The 24,418-nt window shown below is 41.5% G+C and overlaps 6 protein-coding genes across 6 annotated transcripts; 3 read left to right on the top strand and 3 right to left on the bottom strand.

Annotated features, from left to right (window-relative positions):
- Window positions 1-3: 3 nt before the first annotated feature.
- On the top strand, window positions 4-4,343 carry BBK36DRAFT_56748 (exocyst complex, component Sec3; the record flags this gene model as incomplete). The annotated part of the gene is made up of 4 exons (XM_024898274.1): window positions 4-121; window positions 183-2,140; window positions 2,242-3,374; window positions 3,428-4,343. 4 exons carry the CDS (start codon window positions 4-6, stop codon window positions 4,341-4,343), a joined length of 4,125 nt encoding a protein of 1,374 aa, XP_024747835.1.
- A 114-nt stretch (window positions 4,344-4,457) lies between these two features.
- On the bottom strand, window positions 4,458-9,805 carry BBK36DRAFT_1122902 (hypothetical protein; the record flags this gene model as incomplete). Its single annotated transcript, XM_024890993.1, has 6 exons — window positions 4,458-6,742; window positions 7,378-7,611; window positions 7,672-9,401; window positions 9,453-9,565; window positions 9,618-9,684; window positions 9,762-9,805. 6 exons carry the CDS (start codon window positions 9,803-9,805, stop codon window positions 4,458-4,460), a joined length of 4,473 nt encoding a protein of 1,490 aa, XP_024747834.1.
- Window positions 9,806-10,063: 258 nt separating this feature from the next.
- On the top strand, window positions 10,064-11,152 carry BBK36DRAFT_1135820 (F420H2 dehydrogenase). Its single transcript, XM_024892772.1, has 2 exons — window positions 10,064-10,504; window positions 10,559-11,152. The coding sequence occupies exons 1-2, from the start codon at window positions 10,141-10,143 to the stop codon at window positions 11,050-11,052; spliced, it is 858 nt and encodes a 285-aa protein (XP_024747833.1). The 5' UTR covers window positions 10,064-10,140; the 3' UTR covers window positions 11,053-11,152.
- A 767-nt stretch (window positions 11,153-11,919) lies between these two features.
- Window positions 11,920-14,841, bottom strand: BBK36DRAFT_1176427 (hypothetical protein; the record flags this gene model as incomplete). The annotated part of the gene is made up of 3 exons (XM_024896022.1): window positions 11,920-12,126; window positions 12,176-14,665; window positions 14,839-14,841. The coding sequence occupies 3 exons, from the start codon at window positions 14,839-14,841 to the stop codon at window positions 11,920-11,922; spliced, it is 2,700 nt and encodes an 899-aa protein (XP_024747832.1).
- Window positions 14,842-15,787: 946 nt separating this feature from the next.
- Window positions 15,788-16,907, top strand: BBK36DRAFT_1160678 (Phosphotyrosyl phosphatase activator; the record flags this gene model as incomplete). Its single annotated transcript, XM_024894312.1, has 2 exons — window positions 15,788-16,401; window positions 16,448-16,907. 2 exons carry the CDS (start codon window positions 15,788-15,790, stop codon window positions 16,905-16,907), a joined length of 1,074 nt encoding a protein of 357 aa, XP_024747831.1.
- A 324-nt stretch (window positions 16,908-17,231) lies between these two features.
- On the bottom strand, window positions 17,232-18,449 carry BBK36DRAFT_1170213 (DUF159-domain-containing protein; the record flags this gene model as incomplete). Its single annotated transcript, XM_024895416.1, has 3 exons — window positions 17,232-17,773; window positions 17,824-18,355; window positions 18,423-18,449. The coding sequence occupies 3 exons, from the start codon at window positions 18,447-18,449 to the stop codon at window positions 17,232-17,234; spliced, it is 1,101 nt and encodes a 366-aa protein (XP_024747830.1).
- Window positions 18,450-24,418: the final 5,969 nt, after the last annotated feature.

Here is a 24,418-nt window from a genome sequence, read left to right as displayed (position 1 = left end):
AAAATGGATGTTTCAAGCGCGACCGGCTCCAGCGCAGCCGCCAACAGGGCGGAGCGGTTCGAAGACGAGAAACGTCGAATTATTGACAGCTGTTTCAACAAAAAGGATACCGATGGCCTCCGTGAGACTCGACCGCGAAGATCTTCCTGTTGGGACGCTCCTTCACTGACCTTGCCTCACAGTTCACGAGACTTACATTACCCATATTCGCGTTACGGAGTTCTCCTCGCATTCGTCGATGCCGCCACCTCCTGAAGCCCGGGGCCTCAACACGGAAAAGCCCAGGATCATTGTCGTAGCGGTACGCAAATCCGGAAGGGTCCGAGTGCATAAGGCCAAAGAGAACAGCAGTGGGACCTTTTCCATCGGCAAGACTTGGAACCTCGACGACCTTTCACACATAGAATCATATACGGGGCCCAAGGTAAGCCCAAATCTGCGAGAATGGGCTGGAGAGACTGGCTTTCTCGTCACGCTGGGAAAGCCATACTTCTGGCAAGCTCAGACCGAAAAGGAGAAGAAATTCTTCATTGCGAGCTTGGTCAAAATATTTGGCAAATACACAGGAGGCAAATTACCAGAGCTATCAGGGTTCGACCAGAGGGAATTGGATCAAATTCTAGGGGCGGGCAAGCGGCCGACTGGAACACCGCCTCGGCATCAAACGAGTGACCCGACGACCAGCCAACAAGCCATCACCACGTCTTCAGCCGCACCCAAACCCGGGTTTGGAGAGGGGCCGCGATATCCTAGGCCGTCTCCTCTTGTCCGACCTTCGCCGAATGAAACCATGTCTCCTTCCGGTAGCTTTGACTCCACCACATCCAGAGAGCGCTCTGTACCTCGATGGACGACCCAAAACAACAAAAGCCAAGACTCCATTGCCAATTCTTCCGCGACAAAAGGCGATGATTCGTCGAGCCTTCCGCCGCGCTCACGCAGTGGTATGAGTGGACCAAGTGGTCTCAGTGGGCTGAGCGAAGCTCGAGATGCTCCTGACTCGGCTCCTGACTCTGTACCTCCACTATCTCGCCCGTCGCTGGACGACAAAGTGCCCCCTGCACGAAGGCGGCCCCCTATGGATCCTTCAAGGCCGCAAGATAGGGATCTGGTTCCTGCTCCGTTGATGAGTTCGACAGCCAAGAGGGAGCCGGTGATGCCACCGCCGCGCAGTATTGATCGAGTTGCTTCTCCCGCAATCCCGTCTGTGTTACAGCCAGGAATAGCTTTTGCTAGTCGACCTAGCCTTGATGAAAAACCGCCACCTGCAGCGGAGCCATTGGACGATATGGATCAGAAATCAGGGAGCTTTACTGCTAACAACGATTCCAAAGATCTGACTTCCCCCCCAATAGGAGGTACAAGCTCGCCCGCTCAGCTAGGCACAAACGGTGCCGCAACCCCTGAAAAATCGGCCATTGAACCTGAAGAAGAAACTCGTCCTGGGTTAGGCCCTATGATCAAGTCGAAAATTTCCAAAGGGGATGTTGCCGGTGCTTTCTGGAAGGCTGCATCTGCTGCAAATGCTTTTCGTCCACGACCCGGAGGAGCTGGAGAACGACTACGCCAAACCCAAGCCAAGGCGAATGAGGGCCCTGACGGCATCACGAGCGTTGTTCCCGCACCGCCCAGACCAGCATCTCGCGATACGAACCTCCCGGCTCTTGAGCCCCCCAAACCAGCCGGTGGTGATTCGGCAATACCAGAGGTTAAAATACTGGTGTCCGAGTCAAACAACTCAGGGGGCTCTCAGTCACTGGTCAGGGAAGTCAGTGAAGCCGACAAGGACCCGGCTGTTTCGAAGGAATCCTCTCGTCGACCCGTTGTCGTTGGGCAAGATGCCAGGTATCTTCAGAGGCTGGGTATTGACCCCATTATACTTGATGATCGGAGTGAAGAATTCGGCAAATGGCTGGACTTTTTTGGTTGGGTTCCTGGTGATCAAATGCATTGCTTAAATATGGACGATATAAGCAATGACCTAGAGCGAGAATTAAACACAGTCCAGGCGGGAGGGTGGTTAGCACGCTTTCGAGAAGAAGATGAGAGGGTGAATACTATCAAACGAGGAATCGACCTTGCCATGGGTGAATGCGAAGAGTTGGATAACTTGCTCACGCTCTATTCAGTGGAGCTTTCGGTAAGCGTCTTGTTCATTCTGTTCTTCTCTCCTTGTCCTACCTCCCCTTTCATCTTCTTCGGCGTCCATCTACGAATCCTATAGCTGATTTCTCCTTTAAGACCCTCTCAGATGACATTGCCTATATCGAAGCTCAGGGCCAGGGCCTTCAGGTGCAGACGGCCAATCAGAAATTGCTGAGAAAGGAGTTGGAGTCGTTGCTGGAAACATGCGCAATTACCTCCAACGATCTCCAGGCACTTCAACAAGCACCCCTGGACAGCTATACTGGCTTGGAAGAGGTGGAGCTCGCCCTTGTTACTCTGTTCAGAGCCATGATGAAAATCGATCCCTCACTCGGGGGTGATGACACTGGAAAGTCTCTGGACGCTGCCTTAGACACTGACCATACGTTGGGGCTAAACAGCAATTACGGCAAGATGAGGATTGTGCAGGAAAAGAGAGAAATGTATCTGCATGAAAGCAGGTACTTCATGAAACGACTACTGGACTTCATGACGGGTCAATTCGGAGAAGCTTATGTCGAAACGAAGCGAGCATTGGACGGCGCTCTTTCCAAGAAAGTCGATCCTGCACACCACAGCATCGGGAGGGATCTTCTGTGGAAGTACAGCCCCTTGATGCTCTACGCGAGAGATGTCGATCTGGAGAACTGGAATCGTCTTCTGCAGATTTACCAAGACAAGAGCTCCCCTGTGTATAAGCATGAATTTCAGCATGTAATCTCGCTTTGGCGAAAGAACGCCAGGAAATTGACAGGAGAGGAAGCAGAAGTCATATTCTCGTCGCAGGTTGAGAAACAGCAGGAAGGCGTGGCAACAGCTGCTAGAAAGCTCACTGTCAAACGCAGTCAGACGTTGGCTAAGGCTCTGCGATCGCCGTTGGCAGACGGGGGCACCAGAACGCCCGTTGAAAGGAGCAACGCGGATTCTCGAAGCTTGCCGTACGAGGTCTTTTCCGGCGTCCTGGAGGATCTCTTGCCTTTGGTCGAGATGGAGCAAAACTTCATCATCGACTTCTTCCACGCTACTACGCTGGAGCAAACAGATTTTCCAGAGGCAGTCGCAGCATGCCCACCTCGGGACCGCCGAGGAGGCGATCTGAAGCGGCATAGGCTCATGGAGCCCGACCGAGAACTTGCTCGTCGCGTAACGCGGTCCATGGAGGCTATCTTTGCGTTCCTCGAGGCAGAGTTGCGAAGGTTGATGGAATGGGCCATTGCGCAAGATCCACTGTAAGTGAAGCCGTTGCGAGCGCAATCCCGAACGATGCTAACCAAGAGTTTAGCCAAGGTGTTGGAGTGCTCGCCACGCTCGAAAGGAAGTTGTCTGAAATGGGGCAATCCAACCAAGACTTCCTCAACGCGCTGCTCCAGAAGCTACATGCGTCGTTGGAAGGACAGTTCCGGAAGTTTGTTGACGAACAAATACGCGCCATCGAGGAGACAAAGGTCAAAATCAAGAAGCGGAAGGGCGTCATATCGTTCATACGTATATTCCCTGCGTTCATGGCCGCTGTGGAAAACATGGTCGCTGGCTTGGACCAGAATCTGGTATTGCGGCGGACGGTCAATCGGGAATACGATCGCATCCTCAAGACGATGTTCGAGTCACTGATGGTGATTGCGCGCGAGCATCCTGCTGTCGGAGTCGCCAGTGGAACAGCTGATCCAGAGGACAAGGAGGCGCTGAACTTCCACATCCTGCTGATCGAGAATATGAATCACTTCCTGGAAGAGACCGATACTCGCGGCTTGGAAGTTATAGAGAACTGGAAAGCGCAAGCAAACACCGAATACCATGAGCACATGGCGCTGTACCTGAATACAGTGATGCGACGCCCGCTCGGCAGGCTTCTGGAGCAGATCGAGAATATCGAAGCGCAGCTGCAAACCGGCAAGTCGGCAATGGCCATTGCGCGACAGCCCTCAAACAACAAGGCTGCCTTCAACAAGGTGCTAGGCTCGTATGACGCGAAGGAGGTGCGGAAGGGCATCGAGACTCTACGGAAACGCGTGGAAAAGCATTTCGGGGATGCAGACGACCCAACCCTCAGTCGGGGCTTGGTCGTCAGGGTGCTCAAAGAGTGCGAGGAATTCTACACCAACGTCGAAAGCAGGATAGGCAGGATCATCACAGACGTCTACGGCGGAGAGGTGTTCTTCGAATGGCCCAGGGCAGAGGTCAAGGCTGCCTTTAGGTAGATTCACCTGCTATCTATACATATAATAATACATCTAGTTTTGTGGATTGGGTTTCATTCATGTGAGCCGTTATGGCTTCAGCAGGCGGCTCTTCACCCACAGGCCAGGTACAAGTCAAGCCCCGAGCAAGAGCCGCCGATTCCGCTTGATTACCAGATTCAGGCCCTTCTCAAGTTTCTCAGTCTCCTTCTTAGCCGCGGTCAGAGCTGCCTCGGCATCTTCCACGCTCATCAGGGGCATGTTCCCAATTGAACTAGCTGCGGCTCCTTTGCCGATTTCATCAAGTGACATTCCCGGAGCAGCAAAATCTTGTATAGCCCGAGCACTTTCGGGTGAGCTGTAGATGCCAACACCAGCGGCAGCATCAGGACCGTAGAAGTAGGGCGCCAGAGAGTTGAGGCTCGCTGAGTCACGAGTAGAAGATGCTCCCTTTGGAAAACCCATGCTTGTAGCTCCGAGACTCAGCCTCGGCAACACGTACTGATTGATGTAGCTTAAGGCATCCTCCCTTTGGAGCTTGCCAATCGGATCCTGTGTTTGTGGCTGCGTAGTAGAAGGGAAGATGTTCGGCCGTCCATTAGGGACAGCTCGACCCTTGATGAGGGAGAAAGCGCCGCTGCTGGGCTGATGTCTCGGCGCCACGAATGCAGCAGGATTCTCTGCCGTTGCAGCAATGGCGGTTTGGAGGGCCAAGAAGGTGTCCTCTTCCTCTGGCGTCAGCCCGCGAATGCAATCTCCGTGGGGGGTAATAAGCATGCGGCTGCCGTCAGTATGGAACTGCTTGCGCACAGGCTTTCCGGCACGCAGCGCCGCAAGATCGGCGTCTTGCATCTCACCACACCTGCAAGAGCTCTGATTGCAATCTTCTCGTTTCCCCGATGGGTTCAGCGGATTGTGCTCTGGCCTGGATGAGTTGCTCGAAACGGGCTTCAGCAGCTGCAGTTTTTCTGGCGCAGCGGTGCAGAGAGAATCCTTTATAGCGGCAAAGACAGACGCGGGGCTCGACTGTGACCTTTCAGGGGACTTGTCCGCTGACTCGGATGCTTTGGGCAATGGAGGCGTAGGCGATGGCGATGGCGAAGCAAGGGGCTCACTTGCCCCTTTCGTCGAGTTCTTTCGAGCATCTAGCTTTTCATTGGGCGAATGCGTCGTACTCTCCGTCTTCAATGCCCCATCATGCTCGACAGCCACTTGTTTGCCTTCGCCCTTGGAGAGTGTTGCCGCTTCTGCCTTTGGTGTCTCGGTGGGAGTGGCTGCTGAAGACGAAGCGTTGGCCTCCCTAGGGGGCTTTTCCTTCTTCTGTTTCTTCTTCCGTCCAATAACGGGGGCGTGCTCTGCAGTGTCTGTCTTGGGTGCTTCAGCTATGATCTTTGTCTCTTGCTTCAAGACCTCTTTGCGCTGCTTGCGCTGTTGGCTCTTGGTAGTGCCTCGTACCGGAGCAGTGCCGACTCTGCTCAAGGGAGGGGATCCAGCTCGAGATACGGAAACCGAAAACGACGTAACAGAGGCGGTGTCACTGATCATTTCGCTGGCGGGAGTGCCAGGCCGCTGTGATTGGACCAGCTTCCCCGTAGCAGGACTGGATACTGGAGCAGGTGATGGCGAAGCAGAGCGGGTCTCTGCCTTGACTGATGAAGAGACCACTCTCAATGTCTTTGGTACAGCTCGCGAAGCTGTAGACATGCCATTGCCAATCGTCGGAGCAGGCAGGGGTGGAAACCTGGAGTTTTCTGCTGAATCGTCTGATTTGGCGATGCCGTCAACAGGCTGGGGAACGAGATTGGCTCCGGCAGTGGGAGCTGCCTGTTCCACAGGTTTGGCGTCACTGGTCTTTGTAGAGTGAGGTCCAGGCACCTTGGCGGTAAGTCCTGGATCCTCGTCCTGGGCCTCGGGGCCTCGGTCCTCCTGTCTCCTGGTCAATGGTCTGCTTTTCAACGCAACTGTCTTAGGGGCAGCTAAGCTGATGCCGGCGCCCATGGTTTCGATTGTCCTTGGCGCGCCCAAGGCAGGGAAGTCTTTTTCCTGAAGTATACCGCCTTTTGCCGATGTGGGTGGGGGTGCTGAAGAGTCCTTTGCTGTAGAAGCTTTCGCGCGGATGTCAGTCTCTTGATCGGTCAGGTTCGCTTTGGAAGAACCCTGAACAGATGGCACTAGATTATAAGGAGGGGTGAGAGATGAGATATGAGGCGTAGCTGGAGTCGCAATCGCCCGTTGTGGCTGAGTCTGCTTCGATGCGTCTTGGTTCGGTTGACCAAGAGTATCAGCGCTACCTGCTTGAGAAGCCAGACGATGAGAGTCCACGTCGATGACAGGAGGTGACGCCAGGGCCGGTACCGGATCATCCGAGACCAGTGCATCCACGGATAGTTGGGCCTCATCCGGCAACTGAAGATCATGGTCTAAAGAACACATCAGCAATGTGCAATCAAACAAAAGCTTAACACAAGGGCAATGACGGAGTGGTGTGCTACGGAACGGGAGATTCATAACACGATGCAAAGAGAGCCATCCTACGACCTCCATCATCGTCTTCCACGGGGAATAACGAGGGGAAGGAAGAGGAAACATGAGAATATGACAGGTATGGTGATATATTGCGATCCAAGAAGTCTCCAAACAAGGAGACTCCATGCAATCTGTTAATATACAGGAAGACTTGTGTGGAAGACGATGATGGTTTGTCTTACTGGATACTCGGCTTGCGTCAAACCACGAATCCGGTCCGCAGGTGAGAGGAAAGAAGAGAGAAAATGAAAATGACGGGATAGGGAAATGAGGGCTACCCCTCGACGGCTCGAGTCCAAGGAGGTTTGTGAAGGTGTTCCTCCCAGCCGTTATAGTGATTATAGGCGCCGAAACCAAGGTACGCCACGCGAATCCATAAAACCGTCCCTAACTTTAAATGCATGTCCTCTCGAGCGCCCCCTCGTACAGCATAGAAATGTGAAATGGATATCAAAGTTCATGTAACGCCCTTGGCCATGCTACCACCGGGCATAACTGGAATTATACATCATGTTCGGGACATACCCACCTTGGCTCTGACCGCTAAAAACTCCTTGATTGACTCCGGTGTTGCTTTGCGTTTGGTGCTGCATCCTCGCCTGCAGTATACTCGGGTCCGCAAGATCCACTAGACCACTCCCCCCCGAGGAGGAAGTGTTAGCATGTCTATGCTTCTTCCCCTTCTTCTTCTGCTTCGAGCCAAAGTCTTGGAATGCTCCGGGGTGGTTACCGTAGAGCGATGCCAAAAGGCCAGAAGTAGGAGCTGGGGTAGAGGTTGAGGGTGGTGGATACTGATTAGAAAAAGAAGAGATCATGTACTCACGCTTTCCACCGTCATGAGGCTGGTTGCCACTGCCTCGGCTCCTGCTAATTAAACTCTGCAATAAATCGCCAGATGAGTCCTTCGTGGCAGCGCCAAATCCGGAGCCACCAAATCCCTGACCAAAAAGGTTCGGTGGCGTGTTGGTAGACTTGAGTCCCGGCGGTGGCGCCGGCATGGAACTGCCAAAAAAGTGTCCGTTGCCTGAGGACTGTAACGAACTAGGGATCATGGATGATTGCTGACCCATTATTCTAGGATTCGTAGCAAACTTGAGATTGGTCGATGCTGGCGGACTGTCAGCCATGAAGCTGAATCGAGATGATTGACGATTGTGGCCTGGATTCTGAAATGCGGCCTGGCCAGAGAGGCTTGAAGGGGCCAGCTCGCTGAACCCAGATTGAGGGCGCAGTGACATCAAATGCTGGGGCGTAATCCCCCGACCCATCTGGGTTGTACCCGGATTGAAGTTTGAGCCATTGAGAGCAGGACCAAAGAGGGTGTCGGCATTGCTTCTTTGGATCGGAGGAAATGTGTTGATGTGCCGGTGCTCGAATGCTTGTCCATCGCCCATTACTTCGCGTTCTTCGGGCTCGCCGCCAAGGGCAAGGCTGCCGCCCGCCTCTGCTTCACCTTCTGGCTGAGCCGGTCCTTCAGTCGCATTCTTCTGGTCCCCGCTGATTCGTGCGTCGTCGTCTTCACGCATTTCCTTTCGCTTCTTTCCGCCTCGAATGTCGAATAAAGGAGGACCCAATTCGTTGACTTGGGGGGCAACTAGGTTGGACAACGTGCAGTTCTGCAATGCCCGCAGAATGTTCACTAAAGGGCTCTTTGACGATTGGGGCTGCGGTGCTTCAGCAGAGTCTTGATTTGACACTTGTTCTTCTTCCGCTTGCTGAGCAGGAGGGGGAGATCCGGCATCTTCCACAGCTTCTTGAGCAACTTCGGTCGTGGTAGGCAAAGAGGCTGAAATAGCAGGGCTGGACGGAGCGCCACTCGTGGCATGGCTTCCTCTCCGGCTGCGTTGAGGATTTCGTGCCCAATTAGCCGACGAAGGTAGAGCAGAGCCATCAGGTCCGTAGTCGGAGCCCTCTTTACTCGAAGTACGCGCCATCGACTGCGAAATGGGCGTGAGGGTCGGCTGCGAAACTTGCTGTCGGGGCGTTGTTCGAAAAGAGGTACTGTTTCCGCCAGGCAAAGGCCTTTGTGTATGAATGCTGTTCATGGATGACAGGTCTTGACGAGTATAGCTATCTTCTTCATCGCCCTGCTCGTGTAAGAACATACAGCCCGGGTTGTTGCATTTCTCGTTCTTGAGCCACGCAGAGCAATACTTAGTGGTTCCGTACTGAGCCTTGAGTATCCTGTCTCCATTCTGTGATCCGTGGACAGCTTGGATGCACCTTGTTGCCTCTTCAGGCTTTTCAAAAGTGACATAGATGCCAAGTGAATGGTGCTGGCCATCCGAGCTCTTCCGATTACTAATCGAAATCTTTTGAATCACGCCGTACTGCCCGAAGAATTCAGGCTTCCTCAGCGTCTTGAGGAGCTCATCCTCGCGGACCGTGGGCGCTAGACCTGTAATGTAAACGAGATTCTTTTGCACAACTCTGACTCCGATAAGGTTTTTGCGGTTCTCTTTCTCGGCTTCGCGTTTCTGAACCTCTTTTTGACGCTGTTCCTGGGCTCGTTTTCGCTGATTCTTCTGGATATTCGCACGGAACTCGGCAACCCTGAGCCCCAGTTAGCCTCTGACAACAGAGTGGTTCAAGTCCATGACCTACTCTTCTTGTGTTACGACCTTCCACTGAATAGTCTTCTCGTCGTATGGCCGTCGACATGCCGGGCACAGACCATTCATATTATTCTTGATGTTGTTGAAGCAAAACTGACAGACCTATGGATAGCGTGAGCGGAGGGCGAGGCTATGAGCTGCAGTGGATATTTACCTGGTAGCCACAGGGACAAGGTCGAAAGTTTCGGTCGGACAAGTCGAACTCTTCGATGCAAAGAGGGCTGTGACAGCGTGAGAGAGTGGCTTTTTCAAATTTCTGCACACCAACAGGTGCATCGGAGCGTCTGGATATACATACCAGACATCTTCATCTTCCTCGATGAAGGAGTCTTGAGGCGCCATGTTTGTGATGAAGAAGCGTGTCTGATGGCGGGAATATGAAAATCGGGATCGTGATCCGGCCAAGTGGTGGATAGTGGTTGAGGATGTTTGTTCAAAGCTTGGTGTGGGACAAGTCAAACCACTTCCAATGGTACGGGATTCAAGGAGACTGCACGCACGTGACTCGTGCCCCACTATGTCATGCCTCCCAAGTGACGCTTTCCGCGGCAAATCGCCGGAAAGCTGCCCAGAAAACCTGTGGATCTGAGCTACTAATTGCTTCATTGAACAATTCGACATCCCCCACCAGTTCCCATCAATCCTCGCGGCCATTGCACCCGGACAGGCAATTCGCTATGGCAAGCAGGCTTTCATGGAGAGCGACTACGGGCTCGGTCCTTGAGCCCGTAAGGGCCCTGACCCGAGCGCGCGCCGGCCAGATCACCCGAGCAATATCGGTCTCGTCTCCTCGGATGGTTGCGGTGCCTCAGGATTCCCCGAACCCGAGAAAAGCCCCCAGAGAGGCCATTGAGACTCTCAAAGCGCCGGTCATCAACCCAACAGCCAAATACCAAAGCAAGGCGGACAATCTTCATCGATACGGAACCTGGTTGATGGGGTGTCTCCCCAAATACGTCCAGCAATTCTCTGTGTGGAAGGATGAACTCACCATCTACATCTCTCCAGCTGGGGTTATACCGGTCTTTTCTTTCCTCAAGTGTTTGTATGCCGCTTTCCACTGCTCTGTCAAAACCTAACCAGCGGGCTTCTTAGACAACACTGCTGCAGAGTTCACCCAAGTTAGCAGCGTCACCGCATGCGACTACCCGACACGCAGTAATCGATTCGAAGTTGTTTACAACCTGCTCTCCGTGCGATACAACTCTCGAATTCGCGTCAAGACTTACGCCGACGAATCATCGCCTGTGCCAAGCATCACCAGCCTGTTCAGCGGTGCTAACTGGTATGAACGGGAAGTTTACGACTTGTACGGCGTCTTCTTCACCGGTCACCCTGATCTAAGGCGAATCATGACGGACTACGGATTCGAGGGTCATCCTCTGCGGAAGGACTTCCCTCTCACCGGCTACACTGAAATTCGCTACGACGAGGAAAAGAAACGGATTGTCACCGAGCCTTTGGAGCTTACGCAGGCTTTCCGAAATTTCGAGGGCGGATCTAGTGCTTGGGAGCAAGTTGGAACAGGCGAAGATCGCAAACCCGAAACTTTCAAACTACCTACCCCCAAACCGGAAGAGAAGCAGTAGATGTATTGCCTGAAAACACCTATTAAATCAGGCATGCATACTCTTCAGATGTTACAAACTCAATTAATTGTTGATTTTCGACTGTGTTATGTGATATCACGAGATGGTGCCAATGTGTTATTGAGCCCGTTGGTGTGTGTGAACGCCACCCGAGAGCTGTTGGGAAGGGTTGCGCATGACGCCCGACTTCTCCCCGTGAACCCAAACAGTTCAAGCCACACTTGCTCAATCTCTATACAACAGGTGGATGCTTGCAAACCTTGAGGCACGGTAGGTGTCGCGCATTGGGCCACGATATGGCTTACTGGCTACGAAATAAGGTACGCTATGTTTATAAGGTCAAAGGAGACTACTGTGCCGATCAGTCCAAGACTGGTTTGTCTCGTAGCTCAACATGAATATCATTATCAGTACGCTAGAACGGCACACAACCCCCAGGATTTGTATCTGCTCCCACCCAACATGACCAGAGTATTTACATCTTAGCCTAAACCAACATCAACCGACTCCTTCAAATGATGACCAAGAATCTAGAGACGCCCAGACGCTCAAACGCCCCGTTATACTGAATTTGCTATATGTTCTTCAACCATCCCCCCTTCAGGTATTTTGGGGGAGATAAGGAAATATGAAGATGAGAACAGAAAGAGAGGAGGTGTAGAGAGAATGAGAGAGAGGGGGAGAGAGAGAGAGAGAGGGCATGTGTGTGTGTGTGTGTGTGTGTGTCTGTAAGAGAGAAGTGAGAGCGTGAGAGAGCGAGAAAGACTTACAGAGCTTCGCATCGCGCTACTGAACGCACACAAATAACTTTGAGGTGGTCATGCGAATTTGTGAAATTGAGATGATGATCAATGCGTGAATCAAGTATCACCATACGCCATCCTGGCTACTGTGTCGATCCGATACATCATGATGATACCGATAATAATCTTTCACCTCCTGGCCATAGCCGCCCGCATCGTCAGCGCCATAACCACCATGATCGTCGTGCGTGTGGTCGTCTTCATATATCTGAGCATCATCCACATACTCCACCGGCTGGTCTGAATTGGAATCTGCATATTGAACTGTCGTCTGCTAAATATTTAGTATACATCCAACTTATGGGGGAGGGGCGGCCTACGCGATGATAATCAAAGTCGTACTGCTCGAGACTCTGTTGCTGGTCTTGTTCGTCTCCCTCGTCTTGCGCTTCACGCTGAGCCAAATATTCTTGCTCTTCCCGTTTACGGCGTGCCTCCTCTTCCAGTCGCTTTTGCTGCGGCGACACTGGAACGTTCATCTGGGGATGCATAGCTTGAACAATTGCCAAATAGCTGTACATAAAATTGCTGAGAAGGACCTGGCTGTGGAGAGAGCGGCGAGGGTTTGCCAGTTTGATGTGTGCCATTCGATAGATGGCGCGTTCTTCGAGCAGCGGAAAGCGGCTCCAGTTGTAGTCAACATCTGGCTGCAGAGGCTTGTAAGGCACGATGTCCTCTGGAACATGCAACAGCTGCTGGTGTTTTTTGTTCTTCTCTTTCTCCTCTCGTTTCTTGCCGCCGCCAAAGATGGAAGAGAACAAGCTTCCATCCTTTTCCCTTTTGGAGTCGCTTTTGCGATGACTGTCCTTCTTCCGTTCGTCTGAAAGCTTATTGTCGAGGCTTTCCCGGTCAAGGACTAAGCTTTCGCGCCCCTTTGTGGCAGTCTTCTCTAGCGAGGTTTGAATGACGTCCAAGCGCACGCTGTCCTGAGCCTTTTCAGATGGTGCTTTATGCCTAGACTTCTTGCTTTCGTCTTTCTTCTTGTCTCTATCGTCCGCCACGCCCTTGAGCCATTTCCAGGCGCTGCCAGATCTACTCGAGTTGTGAGAATCCTCGTCCTTATCTTTCCTCGCCTTTTTGTCCCCTCGCTTTTCATCTCGCGTATGCGCCGTGGTAATGACGGCGACATCCGTGCGATGAGCGTTACCATTCGATGAGTTGGGTGGAACTGCGCCGGTTTGTGTTGTGGCGGTAATGGAAGATTTCACCGAGCTGCTATCTTCGACCTTGTTGTTGCCTGGTAGGGAGCGATGGTTCGAGCGGCCGATTGTATCGTTGCCAAGGTCATCTGCCGCAGAGTCTAACCCCGGCTCCTCTGCTGTGGTCTTAGTTTGAGGAGGTCGTTGTGGAGATTTGTCTGGATGACGATTATCCTGAGAGGCACCTAGTTGATCCGAGTTGAGGATATCGTCGGTGGAAGCGCGGGGCTTGGCGGAAGAGCCTCGAATAGAGAACTGGGATGAGCGTGAAGCTGAAGAAGGGTCGGGAGTTGTTGATGCTGCAGATGGTTCTTGCGAACTCGAATCTTGTCTTCGGTCTGGCCGAGTTGGCCGTGAGAAATTCTCCGATGCAGGCTCTGACTGCACTTTGATCAGCGGATACCCCCGAGGGGGGTCTCCAGCAGCAGGAATCTCTATGCTATCACCGCTTTGGTGGCGTTGTGCCATTCGCTTTGAGAACGACGCTTTGTCGCCAAATCGCAGGCTCCCTCCTTTGCGGTATGTTGTCCGAGTTGATCTCCGCAGCCCGCTACTGGGTGCGACAGCAAGGATAGGTATGTCATCCATCCCAGACTCTAAGCTGCCTGAATAGCTATGTGACTCTTGAGCAAGTCTCTGAACTGCTTTTGAAGGGTCTTTTACTAGCTCGTCTAGACTCAGTTCACGATCTTGCTGATCATTCTTGAAGCCTTGTCTCTCCGGTTTGTCCGTCATGCCATTGGCAAGCCCTTCGGGAGCTCGGTCGTCTGAGCTGTCAATCTGGCGGGAAAGCAGCGATTTCTTCCTTCTTAATGAAGAGGAATTCATTGGATCCTGCTCGTTACCATATTTCTCATCCGATACGGAAAGGAAAGAATCCCCGGATCTCCTCCGGATTGACTGGAGCCGGCTTGCGAGAAAGGTCTTGAATTCAGTGGGAGCCAGCTCTGGATGTACCCTGGCGGGTACCCAGAGCAATCTCGAGGGGTCGTTTTCATCGTCGTCTCCTCGCGGCGCTACAGCCGGCATAGCTGCTAGTGACATTGGAGGCATATCCGGGTCAATACTGTTGCCCACGTCCATCGATAAACGCCTCAACGCCTGCAAGTTGCTCAATTCTTGAGCGATATCATTCGGGTTATCTATATTGGTCAAGGGAAATTGCTGCCCGGACGTTTGCGCATGAGCTCCTCGCAGTGACAGAGTGGGAGATGTTACGGGCCTCGTGTCTTCCTCCAGCTGGTCGCTCCATTGGTTGTGTCCCGTAGAGAGGGTCGTCGGAGAGGATTTCGAGCCGCCATTGCCATTATAGGGTTTTGGCCGCGTGTGCTGGTCTGGTGCTGACTGAGGGGAGACACTGGACGCTTTGTTGGATTGTAGGGGCTTTTCGTTGTGTTGCTGGCGCGGTTGGCTGACTTGGTTTTCGTACGCAGGATCGGCGACGAAACTCAGCGGGCGGCTCGTCTCGGAGTTCAAGTCTTCGTCTTCGTCGTATAAATTGCCGATTGCCTCCGTTACGTGATGGCTGGGATCGGAAATCGAGAGCTGGCTCGAATGGCCACGTCGTGTGGAAAGGGTGCCGGCAACGTCGCCATGAAGTCGAGATGATGTCTAATTACCGATTCCATTAGCCTTGAATACAGTGTCTAGATCGCTGCTACCATGACTATGCACGATCCGATACTAGCGACGACCACGGCATCCCGACGTGCTCCGTTCTACATTTGTCTTCAACTCCGAAGCGTCTTCTACGTTCCGGCATCAGAACACACTGGAGAACATACCATCATCGAATGCGGCGTGAGGGCTTCAGGGAGGCAGGACCCCCGGGCAAGAGCCGGTACAGCTATGCTCCCTGATTCAAACAAAAACTCTCAAGGCCTGGATTTTGAGTTGGTCACAGCAGCGAGATGCGTAAGTGGTAAGTTGGATTCAACCCAGCAACAGATGGTGGGTTAATTAAACACCTCCTGAGCGGGATGTCGTCACGAGGTCTACCGCCACATCAGGGCGCTGGATAGAGAATATCCAGCCAGAGATGGATATTGTACAGGTATAGCGTGCGAAGCGAGGCCGTGATTCATTAAGCATGAACGTGAGTATCTTGAAACGTGAACCTTCGTTAGTTGAAACATCAGACAAAAGTAGATACAGATATCTAGGCGCTTGACAGCATGAACCTATAGTAGTGTGCTATCCGTACTTACAGCGGGGGGCGCAAGTTACCTTACTATACTATACGTAGCTTCGTTAAGTATAATTATTAAAATCCAAAATATATATAATTAATAACTGAAGTAATTACTACACAGTATATTAAAAAATTCTAAAATAAAAAATTATAATATAATATTATTTATTTTAATTATTTATATTTTAATATATATATATATATTATTTTATTTTTTCTAAATTAAATAAAGAAATGATATTTATATAATATATATATTATAATAAAAGAGTAGAATAAGTAAATACTTATTTAAAAAATCTCCTTAAGAAAATATCCTAGCTTCTTATATAAATTTAATTAATAGCTAACTTAGATTTAAATAGTATTTATATTAATATATATATATATATAATAGTTATATATTTATTATGTGGTTTTTTTTTTAAATCTAAGTAAGAATAACTATAGCATTTATATACCATTCTGTTCTCAGTATATACTATACGAGACTTATTACATCATTACTTGTAACCTACCCTGTCCGCCATACTTTGTTGAAGATGTCCCACGCTCAAGCCTTGACCCTCGGTATCGTCGATTCTGCCTCGCTGCCTGTCTTCCAGACTCCAACCAAGCGCATTCAACAACCCGATGATGTAGGCAGATTTCTTGTCAGTGCGGCCTACCGAGATATAGGCCTCTTCATACTCCAGCTGAACCACGCCGTTTGCCCACGACAGCCAACCGGCTCATCAACTCCAACAGTCTTTCCACTTGGTTCCAAGTCTACCCGCACAGCTTCCATTCGATCATGCCAAATGTTACTGTTTCGCATCCGCGATCTCATAGACAGAGCACCACCAGACCCTGGTTCCCAAAGATTTGGAAACGTTAGTTTCCGCAAATGGTTCGCGCTCCTGAAGGAGGAGCTTGATGACTTGCTCAACGATGGATTGCTCGGAGAAACCCTACGGATAGGCAATGGGCACGCCAAAGACGAAGTAGCGAGCTACTTACTCGGGTCCTTTGGCAGCTCACAGCGCCTCGACTACGGAACAGGGCATGAGCTCAACTTTATTGCTTTCCTTGGGTGTTTATGGAAGCTGGGGCACTTCAAGGATGGCATACAGGGTGGCGACATTGAACGGGAGATTGTGCTACTGGTTATACAACCGTAAGTCAGGAGATCGTAACATGTTCGCATAAACTCACTGCTGTAGGTACCTCGAAATCGTAAGGCAACTGATAACGACGTATACTCTGGAACCAGCAGGCTCCCATGGTGTATGGGGCTTGGATGACCATTCGTTCATTCCATACATTTTCGGCTCTGCGCAGCTCACTCGGCCGATCAGCAACGAACTTGATCCGATGCCCACTGAAGGTTCCGTGAGGGGCGCACCGAAACCGAGCGATGTCACAAATCCAAGCATTGTCGAGAGCATGAGACAAGTCAACATGTACTTTTCGGCTGTTGCATTCATCAATGACGTGAAAAAGGGTCCATTTTGGGAGCACAGCCCTATGCTATTTGACATCTCTGGTATAAAAGATGGATGGGGCAAAATAAACAAAGGCATGATCAAGATGTTCAATGCCGAAGTTCTGTCCAAATTCCCCGTCATCCAGCATTTCCCGTTTGGTTCGCTGTTCTCCTGGGACGAGAGCAGGCAGCGTTAGAGCAGGGTCGACGCAGGCAGATCACGAGTCCTCAAGGACCGCTGAGTCGAGGTCATGAATACACCATGTGCTATAGTCAGATCATATGAATACGATACAACAACCACCATGGAGTGTGCGGACTGGGCAATGAATTGAGTGATAGAGAGCTATCTGTGGCATTAATTCACGCTTCCGTAGCCACAAAGCGGCTATGACCAGTTGAAACAGCACAAACGCCTGGAACTGCTGCCTCTACAAGGATAAGAGAGATACCAGCATCCCTTGTAGGTCTTGTCCTGCTCAATCTTAGATACACGTCGACTGTGATGTGCGTGATACTCTTCAGCCAAAGAAATCCGTAATCTTCTGAACACCGGCAGGGCCCGATTTGATGCGGCTCCTCTTCGCGGGAGGGCTGTAATCGCTTGGAATCTTGTGTTTCTCATGGACGTCTGTTCTCTTACCCAACATGGGCCTGGCGTCGCCCTGGTTAACATGTTGGTCATCGTTGCTCTCATACTTCTCGACCTTTCCTGCTACTTCGTGCTTTTCTTTTCCTGTGTCTGGAGTCTGTGAGGCGTTTGTGAAAAACCGAGCTATATCATACTCTTTTCCCTTATCGTCTAACGGCATGATGAAAGATGGCGAGCTGCGGCCAACCTTTCCAACATCTTTGCTTACTGGATAGATGTCTAAATCTCCTTGGTAAGGCTTGAGCAAGGATTGTAGATCATTGTTCCACCGACGCTGAGGAGGGTGTAGCCAATCTTGAAAGCCCTTGGAATTTGCATCCAGAATGACTGGCATCCGGTCATGCAAGAATCGAAGCTGTTGGTTCGAGTTGGTTGTAATTATGGCGTAAGTATAAGTCTTATCTCCGGTGTCTTGGATCATATTAGCCAGTAGTTTTTCGTGGGGATATACAGTACTTTACCTTCGCTGCCACTGGAGTCCCAGAGGCCAGCAAAACACATCAAACGGCCGTCTCTTCGCTTTATGTAATGCGGGACTTTGTCTTTCGTGCTCACATTAAGCCACTCGAAGAACCCCTGCGCCACTACAACACATCTCTTGCGGTCTTTCATGCTCTGCCACATACCGCCGTGGGTCCTGAGAGAATCATCTCTACAGTTGATAGCCTTCGGGACAGAAGCAGCTTTCTTCTTCGACCATGAGGGTATAATCCCCCATTTCATTGACTGGAGTCTGTACGAGTACTTCGCTGCACTAACAGCAAGCTCCTCTGTGCTGGCCGTTTCATGGAGGGAGCTCTCTTTCTCTGGGCTTTGGGACTCGTTGCATCCTGGTCCTGTGCCACGGTCCAGAGTGTCAGCGATACATACAATGCCGTTAGACCCAGGCGAGAAGTTATATGTCTGATGAGGCGCTCCAGGGCCTTGGTCATTTGGAGAATCCGTTATTTGAATGCCATCGTCTTCCAGCATCCGGCGAATTAAAGAAGGGGGCTGAAGCCGTTAGTAATAGCCTATTCAGCATCGAAACGGCTTGCTTCAGACATCTAGATTAACTTACAAGTGCTAATGAGTACCTGCCGCACATGTTAGAGTTGTTGTCTCAGGCCAACAGTCCTTAATACTACTAAGCAGCACTTAGAGATATAGGAAAGATTGGCTTTAGAGTAGCCTACTAGAACTTCGCTATCCCCTTGAAGTTACTAGCGTATTAATACTTAAAGTATTATATATTTAACTATAATATAAAAGTAGACATTTTATATATTTTCCTAAAATAATAAATATAATTAAAGTTTAATATATATATATATATATATTAATAACTATATTATAAATTTTAATAAATTTTATTTTATTAAAAGTATTAAAATATAATTATAATATATATATTCTTAAGTTTTTATAATATAATATAATTAGTTTTTTAATTTTTCTTAAGCTTTTTATATATTTAAAAAGTATTATTTTAAGTTAAATATTTAATTTAAAAAAAAGTTATTATTATAATATTAACTTTTTATAATATTATTAATACTTTAATAATTAAGTAATACTTTTAAAATTATAAGTTAAAACTTTTTTATATAAGAATAATTTAAAAAAAGATCTAAAAGTATTATTATAAGTTTAAGCTTTTATTTAAGCTAATTAATAAATAAAGCTATTATAATTTTATTATTAATTTAAGCTAAGTTAATAATTATAAAATTAGTTTTTTTTTAATAATTATAATACTTATATATTAAATAAAATATTTTAATATAAGATTTATTAATATATAATATATTTATTACTTATTAAAGAAAATTTTATTTTATTTTTTTATAATAATAAAAACTTATATATTATAAATAAAACTTAAATAATAATAATTTAAGATTTATATTATATTAAAAAAATATAAAATTTAAATTAATAAGTTATATAATATATAAAATAAATAAATATATATATATATATTTTAATTTAATAAAATTATAAAATAATTAAAAAATATATTAAAGGCATTTATAAGTAATATTAAAAAGTAAAAAAAATTTAAATTATAAAAAAGCCTTAATAAAGTATAATTTTAATTATATTAATTAAGTTATAACTTTATATTAATTATAAAGGGAATTCTAAATATAAAGGTTAAAAGTTAATTATATTTATTTTTAAACTCTTTATAAAGATATAAGTTATTTACTTTTTTATACTTATAAATATATTATAAAGCTATAATCTTTTTAAGCTAAAGCTATAAGCCTTTAATAATAAGATTATATTAAACTTATTTAATATTTATAACCTTTTTATATTAAGGTTTATAATAAGTTACTTTTTTTTTAATAATATTTTAATACTTTTATTTATTAATACTTTATTTATTTAAGTAATAGTATTATATTTTTTATTTTAAATTATAAATAAATATAGCTTTATTTTATTTACTTATTAACTAGCTTTTTTATAAATATTCTTTAATATATATAAAAGGTTTATAATTTTTTTTAATTTTATAAAATATTTTTTCTTACTTTTTTAATTATTATTATTCTTACTTTATAATGCCTTTTTATAATTATAATATTCTTATTATAACTTTTACTTTATTAAAAAAAAAGGGTTATTTTTTAAAAAAGACTTTTATATTACTTATTTTTATAATAATAATTAAAAATAAAGATAAAAATCTTATTAAAAAAAGTATATTAATAATACTTAATAAAAAAAAAGAAAAAGATATTCTAAATATTATATATTCTTATTATACTTTTTTTAATACTTTAATTTAATATTATTATTTTTAATTTTATTATAGCTTTATTATTAATTTAAATATAAATAGGGTTTTTATTAATAATATATATAATATTTAGTAAAATAATAATTAAATAAACTTATTTACTTTTATTAAAAAATACTAAATATATTTCTTTTTTTTTATATTTTCTTATTAACTTATTATTAGCTATTTTATTAAGATATACTTAATATAATCTTAATAAAAAAAAATTATAAATTATATCTTATAGTTTTATATACTTTTTATAAAATAGCTATAAGTTTATAATAAGCTTTACTTTTTAATAATTTAAATTTAATAAGTATTTATTTATTATTATTTTATTTTTATTTTTAATTATTTTTAAACTTATATTATTAAAATATAAATAATTTATAAAAAGCACTTAAGTATTTTTTATTTAGCTAAAAGCTTATATTAGTTTTTTTATTTTATTAAGACTAATCCTTTTATTAATACTTTATATTTTTAAATTAAGTTAACTTTTTATTTTAAACTTAAGTTAACTGTTTATTTTAAAATTAAGTTATTTTTTTAAGCTTAAGCTTAAGTTATAACCTTTAACTTAACTAGCTTTTAAAGTTTTTTATATACTTAATTATATTAAGTATTAAGTTAAGGCTTATAGCTATTAATTTATTATAAATTTAAAAGAAGTTTATAATATATTTATTATAATATATAATTCTTAAATATAGTTAAAGCTTTACTTTTTAAAAATAATTTACTAGCTTTTTTAATTACTTATAGTTTTACTTTTTTTATTTATTAAGTTTTTATATTATTTTATTTATTCTTTTTTTTTAATATATATTTATCTTTTATAATAAAATCTTAATATATTTATAATATTTTAATAATATATAATATATAAATTTAATATTTTAAAGTTATTACTTTAATAGCTATAATTTATTATTAAGTAAATATAAAGAAGTATATATAATATCTTAAAAATAAAACTTCTTATATATACTTTTTTTTAAGCTTTTTTTAATAAATATTAATATTTTTTATAATTACTTTATAAAGTCTTATATTATTATTAATAAACTTATAATATATTATATTTACTTTTAATTTTAATATTAAAAAAGTTTACTTTTTTTTATTAAAATTATATATTTAATAGTTAAGTAATTATAAGTTATTAAAGTATTTATTTTAAAAAAGTATATATTAATATTTTAATAAAAATAATATTTTATATAAAAAATATTTTTTATATATATTATAGTATCTCTAGCTATATAATATAATATATTAGTATTTTTTTATAATATATTACTTTATAGCCTTTAATATATTATAATAGCTTTATTTTAAATTACTATTAATATATTATAAAAATAAGTATATAATATAATTACTATAATAATAAACTAATATATAAATAGTATAATATTATCTTTAATAAATAAATTAATTTAAGCTAAAAGGCTAATACTTTAGCTATATATAAAATAAGTATAAGTATTAATATTATAATAAAAAAGTTATATTAATTAAGTAAAAGAATAAGTTAAGTATAGTATAAATATAAATACTTATTATTATTAATATATTTTAATATAGCTAAAGTTTATAAATATAATATTATATTATAATATATTATTAATATATATTAATAAGTCTTTTTATATTATTTATTATAAGCTTAATATATATTTATTACTTTATTATTAAGTATATAATAATTAATAAATAATAGTTTATTACTTATAGTTTAACTTTTTATATATTATTCTTTATTAAAAAAGAAAATAAAAAGAATATTATTATAATATTAAATAATAATAAAAGTTATTAATTATTATTAAGTTATAAAAATAAATACTAGGCTTATATATAATACCTTTAAAGTAAAATAATAAAAAGAATAAATATAATAGCTAAAGTAGTTTATTTAATTAAAAAATTTTAAAAGTATATATTATTAAGTATATTTAGTAAAAGGCTTTTAATAAGAATTAATATTTAGTTTATATTAATACCTTTTTTATAATATTACTAGTTTTTTATAAATATCTTTTATATTATAATAATATTCCTTATTATAGCTTAATATTTATATTTATATTTTTTTATTTATAATTAAATATTATAAGTATTTTATTATAGTATTATTACTTATAATATATATTTTTATTTTTATTTTTTATTATTATTTAAGTTTATATTTTATATTTTTATTCTTATTTTATATTTTATTAAAGCTTATATATTATATTTACTTTTTTATTTTATATTTTATTAAAGTTTATATTTTATATTTTATTTTTAGCTTTTTCTTTTTTTTTTAATATTATTTTAATATAAAGCTACTTTTTATAATTTTATATAAACTAATTATTTATAAAGTTAAACTTCTTTAATTATTAATTATAATAAACTAGCGTTTTTATAATTAGTAAAGATATATATTTCTTAAAAGATAAACTATTTAAGTAAATAGCTTTAATAAAAGAGCTATTTAGGTTTATATTAATAAAAAGTTAAGTTAGTTTTTAAGCATTTCTTATATATTATATAGCTAGGTAATATACTTTATATAATAAATATCTAGGTTTTAAAGTATATTATAATTATAGTGCTATATTAATAACTAGCTATTTTAACTATTTAAATAAGTAATATAAATATAACTTATATATCTAGTTATTTTAGCTAGATTATTTAATATTTTAATAATCTTATTCTTAGATTATTTATATAAAGGATAATTTATCCTTTAGATTATTAAAGGATTTAATAATTTATTCTTAACTAGCTAATTAGTTTAATATTTATTTAGTATTATTTATTAAGGGTATTCTTTAATTATAACTATAAGTATTAAGTTATAATATAATATCCCTCTCTTATAGGCCTTATCCTTAAGGCCTTGCTTAGTATTCTTATATAATCTTATAAGTGCCCTGCTCCTTAATAAATGCATTTTTTATCTTTTTAGTTTTATTTATTTATATATTAACTTACTTTTAATAATAATAAAAAAAGTAAGAAAAAGTCTTTATTTAAAAATAAAAAAGTATAAAAGTCTTTTTAATTTTATTATTTATAGTATTAAGAAAATAAATAAGTATTATTCTTTTTATATTTTTAAGGATTTTAAAAAGTGTCTTTTATTTACTATTAATTTATTATATTATTTAAGATATATATAATTAAATAAATCTTATTATAATATTTAAGGTCTTACTGCTAATTAGCTTAACTAAGTATTTACTTAATATTTTTATTTAAAAGAAAAGCTTAAATCTGCTAAGAATGCTTTTATTAAGGTAGCTATAAAGGTATTATAACTTTAAAAATAGAAATAGTTATAGTATAAGTAAATATATTATATTATAGTATAAGATATTATAAATTTAAATAAATTAAATAAGGTTAAGTATAAAGAGGCAGAGGCCTTTTATTAAGTAGTAATATCTATACTTAATTTAATAAACTTTAATATCCTAGCTTTTTTTATTAACTTTATTAACTAGTCTTAGTTTAAGTTAAATCCTTTCTTATTAACCTTTATAAGTTTAACTATTAATAAAAATTATTAGTTAAGGCTTTTAAGTATTTAAGATACTTAATAAGTTTTTAAGTATTATTAGCTTTATTATAATTTTTCTATTTTATAAAATATTTTAACTATTAGGTTTTTTTATTAAATTTTATTTAAAGTATTTATTTAACTTTATATTTAAGTTCTTTACCTTTAATTATAATTTTATTATAAATAATTTTACTTATTTTCTTATTTACTATTACTTTTTTAAGTAATAATATATAAAAAATATTATATATACTTTATTTTTATTATTCTTTTTTTAATAAAAGGTTAAGTTTATAATTAACTTCTTTAATTTATTTTAAAACCTTATATAGTTTAAGTTTTTTAAAGTTAAGCTTATTATTTAGCTAATTTATTTTAATATTTAGTTATTTTTCTTTATATATATATTAAAGTAAGTAAACTATATCTCTTTTTTAAAGAATTAGTCTTTTAATTCTTTTTTAATTTATATACTTACTTATTCTTTTTTATATAAATTTAAGTTATATTTTTATTTTATTATATAGTTTTTTTAATTAATTTACTATAATAATTACTTTTTTTATATTTTTACCTTACCTTAAAGGTTAAAATGCTTTTAGTTTAAATTTATAGTTTATATAAAATAATAATTTTCTTATTAATTCTACTAGTATATTATTATATAAGAATTTATACTATTAATAAGTATTTAACCTAGTTATTTTATTTAAAA

Source organism: Trichoderma citrinoviride (genome assembly GCF_003025115.1).
Source record: "Trichoderma citrinoviride strain TUCIM 6016 unplaced genomic scaffold BBK36scaffold_10, whole genome shotgun sequence".
NCBI lineage: Eukaryota > Fungi > Ascomycota > Sordariomycetes > Hypocreales > Hypocreaceae > Trichoderma > Trichoderma citrinoviride.
Note: the sequence above shows the minus strand (reverse complement) of the source record. Positions and strands in the feature narration are given on the sequence as shown.

Coding starts and splice junctions, on each gene's coding strand:
- BBK36DRAFT_1135820 (XM_024892772.1), top strand. CDS start 10,141: ATGGCAAGCAGGCTTTCATGGAGAGCGACTACGGGCTCGGTCCTTGAG. Junction 10,505..10,558: donor GGTCTTTTCTTTCCTCAAGT/GTTTGTATGCCG, acceptor CGGGCTTCTTAG/ACAACACTGCTGCAGAGTTC.